Source organism: Vicugna pacos, chromosome 18, assembly GCF_048564905.1.
Source record: "Vicugna pacos chromosome 18, VicPac4, whole genome shotgun sequence".
Classification (NCBI taxonomy): Eukaryota; Metazoa; Chordata; class Mammalia; order Artiodactyla; family Camelidae; genus Vicugna; species Vicugna pacos.
This window is the reverse complement of record NC_133004.1, coordinates 13,478,980-13,496,264: the sequence shown is the minus strand read 5'-3', so window position 1 is coordinate 13,496,264 and position 17,285 is coordinate 13,478,980. Positions and strand designations below refer to the sequence as shown.

The 17,285-nt window shown below is 55.0% G+C and overlaps 2 protein-coding genes across 7 annotated transcripts in view; one reads left to right on the top strand and one right to left on the bottom strand.

The window, feature by feature from the left end:
- The first annotated feature begins 5,512 nt into the window (after positions 1–5,512).
- On the top strand, positions 5,513–15,765 carry SNN (stannin). The gene is made up of 2 exons (XM_072942198.1): positions 5,513–5,638; positions 12,537–15,765. The coding sequence occupies exon 2, from the start codon at positions 12,625–12,627 to the stop codon at positions 12,886–12,888; it is 264 nt and encodes an 87-aa protein (XP_072798299.1). The 5' UTR covers positions 5,513–5,638; positions 12,537–12,624; the 3' UTR covers positions 12,889–15,765.
- Positions 15,692–17,285, bottom strand: part of TXNDC11 (thioredoxin domain containing 11) — a 57,467-nt gene continuing 55,873 nt past the window's right edge. For all 6 annotated transcript variants that reach the window (XM_031687231.2, XM_072942193.1, XM_072942197.1 and 3 more), the window contains one exon: positions 15,692–16,448. In XM_031687231.2, the coding sequence (XP_031543091.2) occupies positions 15,806–16,448 (643 nt within the window). In that variant the 3' untranslated portion in view covers positions 15,692–15,805. The remainder of the gene's footprint in view (positions 16,449–17,285) is intronic.

Genomic DNA, 17,285 nt, shown 5'->3' with positions numbered 1-17,285 from the left:
AATAATAATAATAATTAATGCAATTTGAAAGATGGGCAAAGGACCTGAATAGACATTTTTCCAAGGAAGATGTTCAAATGGCCGATAGGTACCTGAAAAGGTTCTCAGCATCACTAATCTTCAGGGAAAAGCAAATCAAAATACAGTGAGATATCACCTCATACCTGTTAGGATGGATATCATCAAAAAGACAAGAGATAACAAATGTTGGTGAGGATGTAGAGAAAAGGGATCCATTGTGTTTGTTGGTGGGAATGTAAACTGGTGGAGCCACTATGGAAAACAGCACAGGCGGTTCCTCAAAGAATTAAAACTAGAACTACCATATGATCCAGCAATCTCACTTTTGGGTATATATTCAAAGGAAATGAAATCAGTATCTTGACAAGATATATGCCCTCCCATGTTTATTGCAGTATTATTTATGAAAGCCAAGATATGGAAACAACCTAAATGTCTTTCCATGCGTGAATGGATAAAGAAAATGTGGCATATATATACAATGTAATATTATCTCACCATATGTTAAGTGAAGTAAGCCAGATAGAGAAAGACAAATACTGTATAGTTATTATTTGTATGTGGAAAAGAAAGGAAGGAAGGAAGGAAGGAAGGAAGGAAGGAGGAAGGAAGAAGGGAGGGGAAGGAGGAAGGAGGAAGGAAAGAAACACGATTTCATAGAATCAGAAAACAGAATGGTGTTTGCCAGGGGCTAGGGGAGGGGGAAATGAAGAGATGCAGGTTAAAAAGCACAAACTTTCAATAACAAGAGTAAATTCTGAGGATCTAACATACAGCATGATGGCTATAGTTAATCATTCAGATAAAATAGATAAAATACATAAACAACAAGGTCCTACTGTATAGCACAGGGAACTATATTCAATATCTTATAATAGTTTATAAAAAAGAATATGAAAAGGAATATATATGCATATAACTGAATCATTACACTGTACACCAGTAATTAATACAACATTGTAAACCGTCTATCCTTCAGTTAAAAAAAAAACCATTACTGTATACTCGAAAGTTGCTGAGTAGGTCTTAAACATTCTCACCTCATGTACAAGCGCACACGCGCACACGCGCACACACACACACACACACAGAGTTAACTGTGAAGTACTGGAGATGTTAATTATCTTGATCTGGGTAATCATTCCACAATGTGTATGTATATCAAAGTATCACATTGTATACTTAAAATATATACAATTAAATTTGCCAGTAATTCCTCAAAAATGCTGGGGGTGGGGGGAAAGAAGGGGCAATGACACACAGAGAGAATGCATCTACAAGCCAAGGATTGCCAAGGATTGCTGGCAACCACCAGAAGCCAGGAGAGAAGCATGGAACAAATCCTTTCCCAGAGCCTTCAGAGGGGAAGGTGGCTGTGCCAGCACCTTGATTTTGAACTTCTAGCCTCCAGAACTGTGAAAGAATAGTTTTCTATCGTTTTAAGCATCCAGTGGTGGTAATTTCTTCCAGCAGCCCTGGGAAGCTAATATATCTTTTTAATAAAGTTAGTAAGAAGAAACTAACATAAAATATACACTTTGAGGATAAAATCACACAAGAAGGAAAACAGGGAGTAATGAAGGCAGGATCCAAGGCAACGGGGACCGCAATAGGGATCACAGCGGGGATGGGAGGAGGTGACCTCAAGACTGGATGCTGCCGGTTGTTAGGGTCCTTGCTTTTGATCCATGAGTTACCTGGGGTGTATTACTTTTTCACTTGATTAAAATAGCTATGGAAATTCTTAAGAAAAGTAGGTCATGCAAGGACCAAAGAAGAGAATATGCCAGGATCCGGATTATGATCAGTCCATGATTCTCTGCAGCTGACATTTGCTAAAAAAAAATCACTTAAAAATCAAAATAAAAGGGATCCTACACACTCAACGTCTGCCTGCTTCCATGTCTGTAAGTTTCTCTGGTGCCAAGACAAGGCTGCATCCGTCTCAGCTCAGTACACACCTCCTCAGACAGCCCTCACCCCGACACCTGCTCCCAACTTTCTGGTGGACACAGGAGCTCATGGGGTGTCTCTGTCCTGGCCAGAGGCTGTTTGGCCCTGGAGTAAGAGGACTGTGTGCCCAGGCTGCAAGCTGCCTTCGGGCTCACCTCTGGCAGGTTCCCCACTTCAGCGCTCCATCTGCCACTGTCCCCACAGCTTCCATCTCCCCATCTCCCTGTACCGTCTCTAGTTACTTCCATTATATATTGCTTGAAGTGAACTCACTTATTTTTAACCCCTAAGTAGACTGATTTACAAAGGAATGGGTCTGTCACTATCCTAAATGGAAAAGCAAATATCTGTGCCGAAAATAGAAAGTAATATACACTGCAGAAAAGCAAGACGATGTGACAGGCTAGCTTGAGTGTGGATTGCTTAAGATGGTGAGCCTGAGGTCTGCTCTCTCCTGGTCATGAGGGGGCCGAGCCAATGCTAGAGAGAGATTAAAGCCGCTAGCCAGCAAGTGAGGCTCTCTCCCCTTGACAAGGATTGCTGTGTGGTTCAGAGCTGGGTGACACGCACCCTCCGCCCCTCCTAACCGCACCCTGCAGAACTCATCCGAGGCTCACCTCTCACCCTTTGGGGAATTTCCCTCTGGCCAAGACATTTCAATTCATTTTTAGGCCTGGAACCCTAAGGGCTGTGGGCTGGGCAGGGAGGCCCCACTGGAGTCTCCTGGGAGGCTGGCTGAGGCCTCGTCGCACCCCAGCCAGCCCCTCCTTGTCCTGGCCCCTCCAGCGCCCCAAGGCAAGCAGGCAGAGGGCCAGGCTGGCACAGGGCAGGCTCAGCTGGGCCTGAGCAAGCCCCAGGGACCCAGGGTGAGCTCATCCCTCTCCCTTAATTATCTTCCTGGCTAATGAGCATCTGAAACCCCCCATAGCATCAACAGGGAGGACCCCAGGGACATTGGGGGCAGGGAGGTTCTACGGGCCAGATGCCACCAATAGAAGGAGGTGGTAGGGGCCCCAAGAGAGGAAATGGGCTTGGGGAGGGGAGCTGCACTTCCTGCCTCTTTGTAGGGGAGAAAGCTGGGGCCGGGGCAGGCAGTTAGGGTCAAGGTTAAGTGCAGGACTAGACAGCCTTCTATGTGGCCTTGAATCCAGGCTCGGTGCTCACCAACTGTGTGACCTTAAGGAAGTGTGATAGCCCCTTGCTGCTCAAAGTGCTGTGCCCGAACCATCAGCACCACCTGGGAGCTTGTGGGAAACGCATAACCTCTTGCCCAGACCTACCGAGTTAGAATCCACATTTCTACATTTTCATTTCTGTGTGCCTTTACTGCTCTGTGCCTCAGTTTCCCTGTCTGTAAAATGGGGGTTAAAATGAGTTCATGCAAAAAGAATAAAAATAAAAAAACAAGTTTATGCATATGTAGTGCTTAGAACATGGTCTACTGCTACTATTATTTATTGTTGTTGTTATTATTGGAGCAACTCACTCTGGGCAAGATGGATGGCTGGGCCCAGATGGGCTATTCCCAGGCCCTCTGCCCCTCAGCACCCCAGAGGTGGGTTTCATAAAGTCACTACAAAGCCGAGGAGCCTGAGGCTCACAGAAGCGCTGTGACTTGCCCAAGATCTGAATAGGGAAGCCCAGGTTCACCCCCATACCAACAAGCATTTGAGGTGTTTACAACTGCCCTGTGAGGTCAACTTACTGTCACCCCCCCCCCATTTTTCAAGTGATGAAACCGAGGGACAGAGAGGTTAGGCTGCTTTTCCTAAAGCTACCCAGCTGGAAAGGCTGCACTGAACCCGGGCAGTATGACTCTCAGCTTCCATGCTATGTTGTATTCCCCCTCACCACCTTTTCCTCCCAGAATCTTTTCTCCCAAAGTGTCCCTGCTTCCCTTGTCCTCTCTTTGCCAACCCTGGCTCTGGGGCTCCGAGCCGGCTCCTCCCATGTCCTCACCACTACTGAGGTCTTTGGCCACTTGAGGCAGTGACCACAGAGGCCACTGAAACTGGCTTTGTGGGTAGAACCTGCTTCCTTTCACCCTGGGCTCCCAGGTGTGGCTGACGGGGCAGGAGCCTTTGAGGGCAGCGCTGTGCAGACTCAGGAGCAGGAGCTGCTCTGAGCCATCTGGTTCTGGCCTCCGAGGAGCTGGCCTGGAGGTGGCTGCCCCTCTGCCTCTCTGTCCATTCTTTCTTAACCCCCAGCTCACCTACCTCCTAGGCCAGTCCTCTTTGATAGGGTGCAGCTGGGCCAGACCTGGAGTTCTGCAGTCCACTCATTCATTCATTCATTCATTCAATACGAATGCACATACACTCTCCCAAATGTACGATTTTTCAATGCACAAAAAATAAAGTGGACAGCGCTTGGGTGGGGATCAGAGAGAGTCCTCCTGAAAGATGGAGTGGAAGAATGTGTCATCTAAAGGAAACAGTAGAAGCAAAGACCCAGAGGTGGGAAATAGCCTGGTGCATGTGAAGCAGGAAGACGAGACCTGGAGTAGAGGGAATAAGGAGAGCCTGGCCACCAGGGCCTCAAGAGCTGGGCCCTCTGTCTTCTCCCAGGGAACTTCGCTTGAGGGTGGGAAAGACATTTCCAGACAAGACTCTCAGCTCCCAGGAAGAGGAGTTCCACTTGCCCCTTACTGCCTTCCAAGCCAGAGGCAGTGGTCTAGGGAACTCGGACCACAGAGGCCTTGAAAGGACCCACCCTCGCCCCAACTGACCACCAGTCCTGCTGGACTGCCTTCTTGGGTGGACAGGTGGATGAACTGGCAATAATTCCCAGGCAGACAGGCCTGGCCTCCGATCTGCCCTTCATTACAAGTGGGCTGCGGTACTTTAGCCCTTTGGAGCCTCAAGTGCAAAATGAGTAGCTCTTCCTTTCCCAGCTGTCCAGATAAAACGCGTTGAGTGGTTAGTACAGGGGATGGCACTTGGTGAGGGCCTAATCACCAAGTTATTACATTAAATAACCATGCTTCGAAGAGGCCAAGGGGCTGCACATTGCCCAGAGCTTCAGCCCGTAGCAGAATGAGAGTTCCGTGAGGGCACGGTCCTTGTTTGTCTTGTTCGTAGCTGTTCCTAAGATTACTGTCCTACCAGGCATCTGGTCGGGGCTGAATGATGAATTAATGAAGTAACGAACGGGTGAATGACCAGGTCCCTCTCCGGGGAAGGACATTTAACTCAGGGGTCCTGCCTCTCTTTTGCCCCTGCCCAGGATTCTGCCCCTCCCCGCTTCCAGGCAGCGTGCCACACTCTCACCTGCCGTGCGCCTCAGTTTTCCCCTCTGTATGCGGGCGAGAGTAAGGCCCCGCACCCATCCGCGCCCAATCCGCGTGCGCCGAGGAGGAACCCGCCCCCCACCTCCAGCTCTGCCAACAGCGCTCAGCCTCCGCCCAGCCTGGGCGGCTCGGCCCGGCGCGCACGTGACCCCGCCCCAGCCCGCCCCGCCCAGCCGTGCCAGCGCGATCTACCATTGGTTTCTCCAGGAGGACCCCGCCCCCGAAGGGGGCGGCGCCGGAGATGCCCCGCCCGCCGCAGAGCGGGGCTCCTGCGTCCCGACGGTACGCGGCTGCCGGACCGGGCTGGCTGGCGGGCGGAGCCGGGTCCGCGCGGCTGCTGCGGGGCGATCGGGCCGGGTTGCGGGCGGCGCCATGGTGAGCGGGGCTGGGTGGGCCGGGCTCTCCGGCGCGGCGAGGGCCTGCAGAAGGGGAAGGGGCGGCCCCGGATGAGGTGGGGGCGCGCGCGGGACGGCTTGTCCGCGGGCGGGGGGGTGGTCTCTGCGGCGGGGGAGGAGCGGCCCGGGTCGGGGCGCGGCTTCGGGGGGAGGGTCTGTTCCGGGGGGCCGCGCCCGCGGGCGGGGGTTCTTTGTCCACTGCGCTGCTGTGAGATCGGGACAAAGGAGGCGGTGGGGGGCGGCGGCGGCTTTGCGGGGAGCGGGTGTCCCCTCAACCCAGTGTATGCCCCGCACCGCGGCCCGCAGTTCTGCGTCCCAGACTGGCCACCGGGCTCCTCGGGACACTTAGGGATTTTTTGTAAATAATCGAAGGCGGGGATCCTGGCAGCCTCCAGGGTAGTCAGAAGGATTCCAGGGGTGGGGGTCGGGGTCCTGGAGACGTCTGGTGCCCGTTTCGCAGGTGGGGAAACTGAGGACGGGCTGCGGCGTTTGGTGCCCGGTTCCGTCGGCGGTGACTGCGCGGCGTGGGCATGACTGGGTCTCGTCCCCCAAATCCCCCCTCCCCCCACCCCCCGTCAAGCCGACTGGAGTTGCCTCTCCAGCTGTCGTTCATCCTCCAGCTGTCGCCCCATGAGTCGAGCCCCTTCCTCCCTCCAGCTTCACTTAGCTCTTTGGTAGAGTCGGGGAGACGACGGAGTCGCCTGGCAGGGTTAAAAGAGAAGGGTACATGGAGCGCGCCTGGCACCTCGCCTGCACGTCGCCCGCGCTTGGCAGGCGGGAGCTGCCCGGGCGCTTGTCATCCCTGTGTCCCCAGCGTAGAGCCCTCGGCCCGTCACCCAGACTGCTCCATTTGGGGGTGGGCTGGTGTTCGTCTGTCCCCCTTGGCCCCTCAGGCATGGGGCTGGGGCGGTGGGGGTCAACAATATGAAATTTTAGTGTCAGGCTTGAAATCCCGGATTCTGGGTCCTGGCTGCCTGGGATTGAATCCCTGCGCAGTTACTTTTGAGCTGTGTGACCTTGGACAATTGACTTAACTTCTCTGAACCACAGATTCTTTATCTGCAAAGTGAGCAGAGTAGTGACTCGGGTTGTCTTGAGGCTGAAAGGGGATGATCTGTGTGAAGTGTTTCACTAAGTGTCTGGCACATAGTAATCACAGCCAAATTACTAAAGTTGTTTGGCAAGTAGGCTGACCCTTGGGCAGCCTGTGAGAATGACCAGTGGCTGATTCACAGGGTGAGGGCACAGGAGACTGACTGACCTTGGGGCAGTCCCCAGGGTTCTGCCTATACCAGCTTCCTCTTCTGCTCAGGGAAACTTAGGGGGTTCTGGTGCGAGTTTCCTCTTCAGGAGGGAATGGGTGGGCAGTGGAGGGTGAGATGACACTGCTGCGGAGCTGGGCACAGCCCAATAATTGTTAGTCTCCATCGACACCTCCACTGTTCTGGTCTTGGCTTTAGGGGGACAGGGGCCTGTGTGGTGCTTCCTTGGGTCCCAGTGCCTGCTCAGGCCTGGCACAGAGCAGATACTCATCTGTGCCCTGGTTGTGCCCAGCAGTGCCCCATCCTCCCTCCAGTCCTATGTTTCTAATCGAAAACCGGGCAGGAAATGTTTCTGGTTTGTAAACTGGGGTCCCCCAAATAGGCAAGAGGGTGGTTTGTTGGCATATGTGACAGGTGGCTTTGTTGGGGGAGGGGACATGACTTAACCCCTAGGGGCAGGGCTGGAAGCCACTGCAGGGGTAGTTGGCCCCCTGTAAGCAGGGCAGGCCCAGAAGGTGGAGGCTGCGGGGCAGGGGTGGTAAGCTGGTGTCCAGCTGGGCCAGGAGACACTCACAGTGTGCCCAGTTAAGCGAAAAGGTGGCAGTGTGTTCCTGAGGAAGGGTCTGTTAGTGGCACTGGGCCTGGACCAGGTTCTGTACCCTCCTGGGAGGCAGGTTCTTCTGGGGGGTGAGGGGCAAACCTAAGGACTTGCTGTCCTCCCTGTGGCACCCAGGAAAGCGTGGAGCCTGGTGACTTGCAAACACGGTGGCCCTGTAGTCCTTCTGTTTTTACATTTCTTATCACTCCCCAGCCTCCCCACAACCTGGCTGGGGAGGTCAAGGCCTTGTTCCCATTTTACAGGCTGAGAAACTGAGGCCATTAGGAGCAGCTTGCTTGGCTGGGTCAGAACAGCTTGTGATAGTGAGGGGAGGCATGGGATGGGGCAAAGAAGGGGACTTGAACCTGCTCTGCTGCCAGTTGGGCTCCACTAGACCTTGAGTGTGTGAAGGAACCTGCAGAGTGTGGTTAAGGCTTCGTTTGGGGGTCCCCTGAGGAGGCAGAGGTGACTGGACCCCGCCTTAGTTTGGGGAAAACCTAAGCTGTGGGCCTCTGAGGGTCAGGGGGACAGTGGGAGATGCCTGCCCTCAGCTCACTGGTGGCTGAGGCAGGGATTGTCCTTTTACACCCACTGGTGGGCCGGGGCACAGGGTGTGGGGATGTCAGAGGAGTGGCATCTGCAGACTGATGAGGCTGGATTTTAGAGCTTGTTTTTCCAGGAGCAGTGAGTGCGATGAGGGAGGAAGAAGGAGCAGGGGGGTGGAGGGAGGGTGGAGGATTGGCACCGTATGTTTGGGGGGATCCAAATGGCCTTGGGCTTCCAGTGCCAGCCTTTGTCCTGACTGAGGGAGCTGGCAAGGAGATGCCGCCGAGGTTGGGAGGAGCGTGGCCTGGAGCCCACCCCCAGACTGCCCAGAGACCTCAGGCCCTGGCTGTGCCCTGGCCCCAAGGCTGGCCCAACCCACTGCATTTGGAAGACCATTCCCTTTGTTCTTTCTGCCCACCCTCTTCCAGGGGCACATCCTTTCTCACTGATCACTCTTGGGCAGTCCGCTCAAGCTCCCTGCGCCGCGGTTTCCCCATCTGTGAGACTCGGATGGTAACAGTGAGCAGCGCGGGCCGCTGGTTTGTTGGGAGGCGTAGATGATAGTGCTGAGTAAGCTTTAACTACTTTGATGATTGTTCTGAGGGGTCCAGGCTTCCCACGTGCCATGAGGGGCATCCATCCACCCAGCCCACACTGTGGCCCTACCTGTCCTGCCCTGGATCAGGGGGAGGGGTCCGCTGACTTGCAGGAGACACCTTGGCTTGGAGGAGCAGGAGGGAGGCCGGGGAGATGTGAAGCAAGGGGTGGGGTCCAGCCCAGGCCAGAAAGGTTCAGAGGGAACCACCGGCCACCCTCATGGTTCAGGTTCCTCTGGGATCTGCATCTCAGTGGCCTCCTCACCCTCTCCCTGCAGCACGTGTGGGGACAGCTGCCCCTCCATGAGCTCGGGCCGGGCCTGCCCAGGACCCACTTGCACACGTGGCTCCTGCCCCCACGCGCAGGCTGCAGCCTGTCCTCCCACACAGGCTGCCAGCTCCCTTGAGTGTTGGAACTGGCGTGGGGACCCATAGTAGCTTCGGGATCAGGGGCCTGCCTCAGGGGTGGGGGCTGAGGACTGTTAATCCCCCGGGAGCAAGGTCTCCTCTGACTCATTGCTACCTTTCTAGGCTGGGAGCACTCAGCAGACATTTACTGAGCACCTGCTATATGCTGGTAACAGGACTGGGGATCCAGCAGTGGGCAAGAGGGACAGTGCTCTCCTCCTGCAGGCTTAGAGTCCACTGCGGGTAGGAGACAGCAGCCAGGGAAACACATTCCCTGACCCAAGAGAATTTAGGTAGCAGAGAGCACTGGGGAGTAAGAGGAAGTAGTACAAGGTGGTGACCAGTGCGGGGCGGGGGTGGGGGTGGTCTGGAGCCTGGGTGATCTGGGAAGGCAGCCCCGGAGAGGCACCTTCTGAGAAAGTCCTGTATGAAAGGAAGGAGCCAGTCATGGGACACTCGGGGAACACTCCATGCAGAAGGAACAGAAAGTGCAGAGGCCTTGAGGTGGGAGGCGGGAGGGTGTGAAGAGCTGGGGAGGCAGGGAATTTGGATTCTCTGCCTATGCCAGCGAGGGTTCTGAGCAGGGGATGACGTGATCAGATTTTTTAAAAGATCAGTTCTCAAGAAACACATGCCGAGTGAATGAAGGAACAAACACACACTTTCAAGGGAGGGCCAGGGACCGCAGGCTGGGTGTGACTATGCCCTGGTTACCTGGAGCAGTGCTCACACCAGATGAGAGGCCCATACCTGGCTCTGCCCACTCCTCCTGGCCTGGGGCAGGGGGACCAGACAGGGTTTCGAGATCACCACTCCTCTCAGAGGGTCCCAGGACGGCTCGTTCCACCCCAGGACTCGTGGGCACCTCCTGGGCTCCCCAGCTGATTTGGTCCCTGGGGTCCCCCCTTCTCAGGTCTTGCTGCCATTATTTGATTTCCCACTTCCTGTCCTGAACCCCCACCCCCACCCCACGCCCCAGACACACACACTTCCCCTTCCGAATTGATACCGACTTGCCTTCCTGTCCAGGAGCCCGGTGGGAGGGTAGGCGCCCAGCAGGCGCTGGACACAGAGGTCCAGGGGAGAGGGGGAGGTGGGGAGGGACAAGGCAGCTAGGTGTGCTCCCTGGTGGGAAGAGAACATGGGGGTTGGGACAGGTTCATCCAGCTGCAGCCAGCAGGCTCTCCTGGGGTTGGTGGGAGGTTACGTGTACCATCTGGAGGCCCAAGAGGACGGGCTGAGCGGGGTTATGGGAGCTGACAGCAGCCCTGATCATGGCAGGGGAGACGTGAGGATGACCTGCGCACTTGAGGGCACAGAAGTGTGCAGAGCCACTCATGGAGCACACAGCCTAACGGGAGAGGCAGGTGCTAACCCAGAGGCCCTGACACAGAAGCCAGGGTTGCAGACTGAAGTTGGTGCCCTGGAGGGAGGGAGCAAGTGCAGCTGAAGGACAAAGAGGACCTCCTGGACTGTAGGGGTTAGGAAGGCTTCCTGCCTGAGCTGGAGTCAACTAGGTCAGGCTTCTCAGCCTCCACGCTGTTGGTGTTTCGGGCTGGATCTTTGTTGGGGAGCTTCGCAGCATTCCTGGTCTCCATCTACTCCGTACCAGTAGCACCCCCCCACACACACACACACAGTTGTTATAACCAAAGATGTCTCCAGATGTTAACAAATGATCCTTTTCTGGGGCGCAGTCGCCCTACCTAAGAACTATCGAACAAGAGTAAGGGGAGCAGAGCATCTGGCTGGGCAAAGGCCTGGAGGTAGGAGGGAGCCTGGAGTCAGCGGGAGAGGGGCAGTGGGTGGGGATGCTTCACATCAGGCCCTGTAGGTCACCATAAGAACTTAGGGCCTTTCCTCTGAGTGACCAGAACTGGCTGCAGTGGGTCCCCACAGGTGGACCAGCGAGCCTGTGGAGAGTGATGGCAGCAGCTTGACCCTGAGGTGGTGAGGAGGGGGAAGACTCCAGGGATATCACCTCCTCCTGCCCAGGACCCCTCTGCAAACATGGGCATGGGTAGCAGAGCAGTACTGGGGGTCTGCAGGGTTTTCCCAGGGCCTGGTCCCTGGACAGACTCAAGAGCGTTGACTTCGCTGGGTTTGACCTTCAGGCAAACCTGGTCCTAGGGTGGGGGTGGAGGAGACTACCTAGGGTAGGTAAGAATCATTTCTGATTAAGGCTGTCATTGCTCAAGGACAGCAGGTTCTATCCTGTTTGGATAGAAAACCTTCCCCTCCCAATGCTGTCTACTTGCATTGATGTCAGTCTTCTCCCCCAAAAAACGAGTCCAGACAGCTGAGCACTGACTCTGTGCCTGCCCTGTGCCCAGGGCATCGTGGGCTCTTTTGAATCCTCATAACCACCTGGATGTTAGTTACTATTATTTGCTCCGTTTATGGTGAGGCAGGAGAAATTTTTTAAAAAGTCCCCTGGGTCCTAAGAGCCTGCTAGCATCAGCACCTCTGGCCTCTATGGGCGATCGCTGGCTGGGCCTTGGGACATTTACACCCCCTCCCCGTCCCCACACAAACCAGCTGATTCTCCAGCTCCAGCCACTGGCTGCCTGACCTCTCCTCGAACTTGCCAGCAGGCCCTCCTGCCTTCAGAGCCTAAGCAGGCAGTGTTCCCCTGCCAGGAACGCTCTTCCCCAAGGGCTGACCTTCCCGCATGTCTCAGCATCAGCATCGCCTCCCTGAGTATTGCCTGGCCCACCCAGTTTAGCAGGGTGGCACTTGGTCTCCTATATTCCTGGCATTCCATTCCTCCATCGGTAGTGACAGGTGTTTGGTGTACTGACGCATTTGCAGTCTGGCTCCCGCACCACATGCTGAGCTCCGTGAGGGCAGGGGCCGGTCTGTCCCACCCTCCTCTGCCCTCAGAGCTCTTCCTGAGCCAGGTCGCCTATAGCTCCTTTGTGGGCAGAGGCTGTCGCCAGCTGCACCCTCTCACAGGTGTTCCGGAAGACTCATTGAGCTATATGTGTCGCCTGTTCGTGAGAGGAGCTGATGTCATTTCCCTGCTTTCGAATCCCTCGTCTCTGGCCATCATGAAGCACTGGCTCCTTTCAGTCTGTGAGCAGTTGCAGAATACCTAGTGGGTGCTGGGCTTCTAGAATATTTACTTTAAACAGACCCTCTTTCAGCCTCCGCTGCGGTAGGGCCACAGGTCTGGGGTGTCCCCTCTCCAGCCTCTCAGGTCCGTGGCTGAGTGAGGCTGACTGCCTGTCTGGTAGCAGAGGCACTGAAGGCATCAAAGGTATTAAATGGAAGTGGCCAGGGTGAGCCAAGAGAACGCTGGTGGCATCGCGAACAAAGAAACGGCAAACACCAACCAGCTGGTTTTTCACTAGGATGAGGGCGGGACGGACAGGCTTAAGAGCTGATTAAAAACAGACCCCATGGAAGAGCCAGCCCAAGTGAGCTGTCAGGGTCCCCAGTGATGCCTCACCTTGCTTTGTCTTTCAGGGCTCTCGTGTCCAGCCTGGGTTCCAGCCTCACTGAGCCGTCCCCACCCAAGGCGTTCCTGCGGAGAAAGCCTCCCCAAGCGCTGACCATGTCTATTATGGACCACAGCCCCACCACGGGCGTGGTCACGGTCATCGTCATCCTCATCGCCATCGCCGCCCTGGGGGCCTTGATCCTGGGCTGCTGGTGCTACCTGCGGCTGCAGCGCATCAGCCAGTCGGAGGACGAGGAGAGCATCGTAGGGGATGGCGAGACCAAGGAGCCCTTCCTGCTGGTGCAGTACTCGGCCAAGGGACCGTGCGTGGAGAGGAAGGCCAAGCTGACCCCCGGCGGCCCGGAAGTCCATGGCTGAGCCGAGATGCGCAGGCTCCTGGGCCTGTTTGCATCCAGCCAAGAGGCGCGGGAGGGGCGAGACCACAGACATGCTGCTGTCTGAGAGGAAGGGTTGACACTCGCTGGCATGGCCTCGCTGGGCTTCGTCATCGCATGCACTGACTCCCGGGGTCCTGGCTGTCCCGAGCTGGGGCTCGGTGGCCCTGGGCATCCCCTCGGCCTCCTGGTGGGGCTGCCCATTGCAGGCAGTGGGCAGGCCTGACCTTGCTGGGGCTCATGGCCCTGTAGCGCTTTTGTTACTTGAATGTTTAGCTGAGCCTGTTTTTGATGGAACTACTACTGTAACGCGTGAACTCACAAGCCTGTGAACTGTAAATAGGCCCCAGAAGCACGTGCTTAAGCCTCTTTTGCTGATTTTTAAAAATATTGTATAGAGCACATGGGACTGTCTGTACGAGCGCTGAGCTGAGTCAAGGCTGTGGGGGAGGGTCTTAGACTTTTAAGGCCCACGTTGCACTTGGCAGGGGTCTCTGATAACACGTTATACGTATATGTAGAGGACGTGACAGGTCAGTTGTCAGCCTGGCAGCTGACCTGTTGGGGCGCTTTGGCAATCTCTGCTTTGTGAGCAATGGATGGGAGAAGCAGCACGGCCCCCCAGCCCCCACACCCCTTTCTCTGGGTAGATTAGGTCGTTAGAGGCCAGTTCCTGTTGCTAGTGGAGTTATTGCAAGGAAGCCACTGCAGCTGCTTGGGAGCCGGTGAAGGACGAGTCAGCGCGAGTCCTGAGGGCTGCCAGGCATCCTAGTGGCAGAGCAGTTTCTGGCCCCTGTGGTCTTGAGCATGCTGAGCACCCCACCCCCACCCGGCTTTACTTAGGGCAGGCTTTGCTGGAAACACCAGAGCCTCGGCGGCTACCTGTATCTGTATCCGAAACCCAACTGGCCCGGGAAAGAAAGTTGTTTTTTGTTTGTTGTATTTAATACTTTCTGCACTGGAGGGGTGGGGGAGGGGACTTGGTTTCTTCCCCCTTCCCTTTTCACAAATTAGCTTCCTTTCCTCTCAGATTACCACCCACTTTCCTCAGCGGGCCAGCCAGAAGGAGGGGCCCCTGACTCTGCTCTAGGAGCGCCAAGTGCAGGGGAAGATCATTTCCCAAGTGCATGTGGACGCGGGAACCCCCAGCAGCCTAGTGGGTGCCCAGGGGAGGGTAAGGGGAGAGTGTGTTTCAGGTTCAGGACTTGGTGTTTTGCAAAGATGAGTTGGTGGCTCTCGGTCAGGCCATTGACCCCCCACTCCCACCCCTGCCCTGCATCTCCAAGGTGTCCTCTGTGTATACTTCAGTGAACTCGCTTAGGTTTTTAATTCCACCACTGTAAGCGCATCCTTAACTGTCATAATTAAAACGTGATTTGTGTCGGCATCCTCTGTAATATGCTGAGCTGCAGAGTGCTGGCCCAGAGCACCTGAACCACCTGCCAGCAGTATGGGCAGGGAGTTCCTAGGTGGCCTGGGGCTGCCCACTATGCCCCTCTCTGACCCCAAAACTCTGGCTTCCTGCTCAGGCTGAAGGCAGCTCCTCTGGCCTCATCCAAATCTCCTCTAAAAAGCATGCTGAACTAATCTGCTTTCTAGAACCCCTAGGAGGGAGCTTAGGGAACACATTTTAGCAGCTTACCCCTGAATTAAGAGTCAAACATTCAGGAACAGCTTGGGGGGAGGGGAGGGGGAGGGGAGGGGTAGCTAGTCAGGCAATTTGAGCTGAAGGCAGGTTTGAGAGAGCACAGGTGGGCTACTGAGGAATCCTTAAAAGGCAGCTGGGCTTAGCACAGAGAAGCAAATGCCTTTGGCCCCCACCTGGAGGTGTCCAAGCACGAGAGTGAGGCTGGAGACCAGCAGAGGCCCTGCAGGGTGGAGTGGGCAGGACACGGTGTGGGTGGGAGAGGCGCAGAAGTTCTAAAGGTGCGAACTAGAATGTCAGGGAGAAGGTACGCTTTCTAATGAAGGACACAAGAAAAATGAGGAAGATACAAGGGTGTTGGACCAACTCCCCCTGAGTTTCAGGACTTCAGGCTTTCTACCTCTACTTTCTGCAGCCGGCAGCTGGCAGCCGACACCTAAGGCCGTCTGTCCTTCACCCGCGTAACCGAGGAGCTCCTGGGACTTGCATTTCCAGTCCCTGAGCCTGACCCTGAAAATGACCATCGCTTGCCTGTCACATCCGCCCTGAGCTGCTTACCGTGCCAGTGAAGTTTTGGTTTTGAGAAGATAAAAGCATCACTTTCTCCTGAGTTCCACTCCTGGAGGTTTCCTACCCACAACATCTGTGCTGCTTGCGTCAGGCTCGTCAGCGTGGTGTCAGTGCCACGGGAGGGCCCGCTGGCACGGCGGGACACTAGCAGGGGGTCTCTGGAGGAGAGTGGAAGTGCCTGCAGAACTGGTGAACAACCACATAATAGCTCTCACTGTTCTTATTTATCAATAGCTACTTTTTAAAGCGTAGACACCAGAGCCACACACTCAAATGGCTCAGTTAAGTTATGACCTCTCATTGAATTCTTTCTGAATAGCCCAACTGTTGCGTCCACATTTTCTGATAAGTCAGTCAAGAAACTGACCTTTCATCCTGCATGTCACTGCAGAAGCAACAGGAGGGGAATGGGGAGGGAACTCCGACACTGAGCCACTAAAATATGGACTAATTTTTCAGACAAATCCTCAAATGGACTGTGCTACTGTTTCTGTCTCAAAGCTACCAAGTTTGTGCAATAAGTAGAGGGGATGTCCCTGTTCAATAAAAGCTGAATGACATGACATTCAAATTGATTTTCTAGACCACTGAGAAAATCTTTATTTACAATAAATTTCAATAAAATTTGCATAAATATATTCCCAATACAGTTTTCGCCTCTGATTTCTTCATGTCATTTTCAAAGTTAGTCTGTCCTGTTCTCGTTGCTCCTTTCAGACGCCAGCGTGGAGCTGACGTTGGAAGGTGGAGGGGTGCTGGTTGGCAGCCGGGGAGCGCCCGAGGGCTCGGGGGATCCTGAGCGCACCACTTTCGGGGGACCGCGGGCTTCAACCCCATCCCTGTCCTCCAGTTTCCGCTCCATGGTGGCCACCAGGAGCTTGAGCCACGTGTTTTCAGTGAGGAGGTTCTCCGAGGCGTCAGCCAGCTCCTGGAGCTTGCGGGCCACCTCCTCGAGCTCCCGGGTCTTCTGCTCGTACAGGGCCTGCAGCTGCTCGCTGTGCAGCCGGAGCAGGCTGTGCTGCCTCTCCAGGGTGTGCTGCTGCCGCAGCAGCCGGTGCTCATCCCTGCGCGCGCCCGCCAGCCGGGCCTCCACCTGCACCTGCGCCCGCTGCAGGGTGCTGATCTCCGCCCTCAGCTTCTGGATCTCTCTCTCCAAGTGGGAGATGTGCCCCTGCTGTAGGACAGCCTCACTCTGAAGACACTCTTTGGTAGAAGGGTTAGCCAGATGTGGGGGGGTGGAAGCAGGGTATGAGTGATGCAGAATGAACCTCAGCAGGTTTGGAAGGGTGATGGGAAGGTCTTCGGGGTATTTCACACTTAGGTCCTTTCTGGAGAGACAGGGAGAGAAGTCAAAGATAAGAGAGTCACACCACCATTTTTAGTCCAAAACCAGACTGCCACTGAAGATCAGGTTGCTTATTTCGTACCAAAAGGAAGTCAGCACAGAACGTGTCACCTGGCACAAAGTTTTCTACAAAGCTGAGGACGTCCCATATGCTGTTTCTGTAGTTATAGTAGTTTATCTCAAAGGTGCGTCTGTTCACAATCTTCCAAGAAAGATAAGAGCTTCCAGGCCCAGGCCTAAAGTCAGTAATGCCAGACGCTGGGAGTGTGGGGAGGGGGGCCTCTGTGCTCTGAGAGGCCCAGTGGCGTGTCAGGAAGGGTGTCCTGGGGCAGGACTGCCACCCATGTCACTCTTGTGGCCAACAGTGCTTGCTGAAATGGGAAAACATTTCATCCTGGTTCCTCAGCAAGCATTTATTACACATTACCCAAGGCAGGAGATCTCAACTGGGGCGACTGTCCCCACCAGCGGACACTGGCCAACATCTGGAGACATATTTTATTGTCCCAAAGGGGGAGGTGTTCCTGGAGCCCCAACCTATAACAGACCATCCAAGAAACCAAGAAACTCTTAGGAATTAAGGCTGCCTGGCGCTGAGAGCAGAGAATAAGGAAGGAGGGTGACACATGAAGGAGGTTTTCCCCAAAGCCTTGTTGCAAGTCCTGATGTAGAAAATACCTTTTTAGAGCTTGTCATTTTGTTTGCTTTTTTAAAAAAAATTATCTCAGCGCCTCACAGGGTTCCTGCTCAGTTCCTGTTCGAGTGCCTGGACAAGTGGCTCCTCTGTGGCCCTGCACTGCCTTGTCTGTTAAAGGGGGAA

Coding starts and splice junctions, on each gene's coding strand:
- SNN (XM_072942198.1), top strand. CDS start 12,625: ATGTCTATTATGGACCACAGCCCCACCACGGGCGTGGTCACGGTCATC.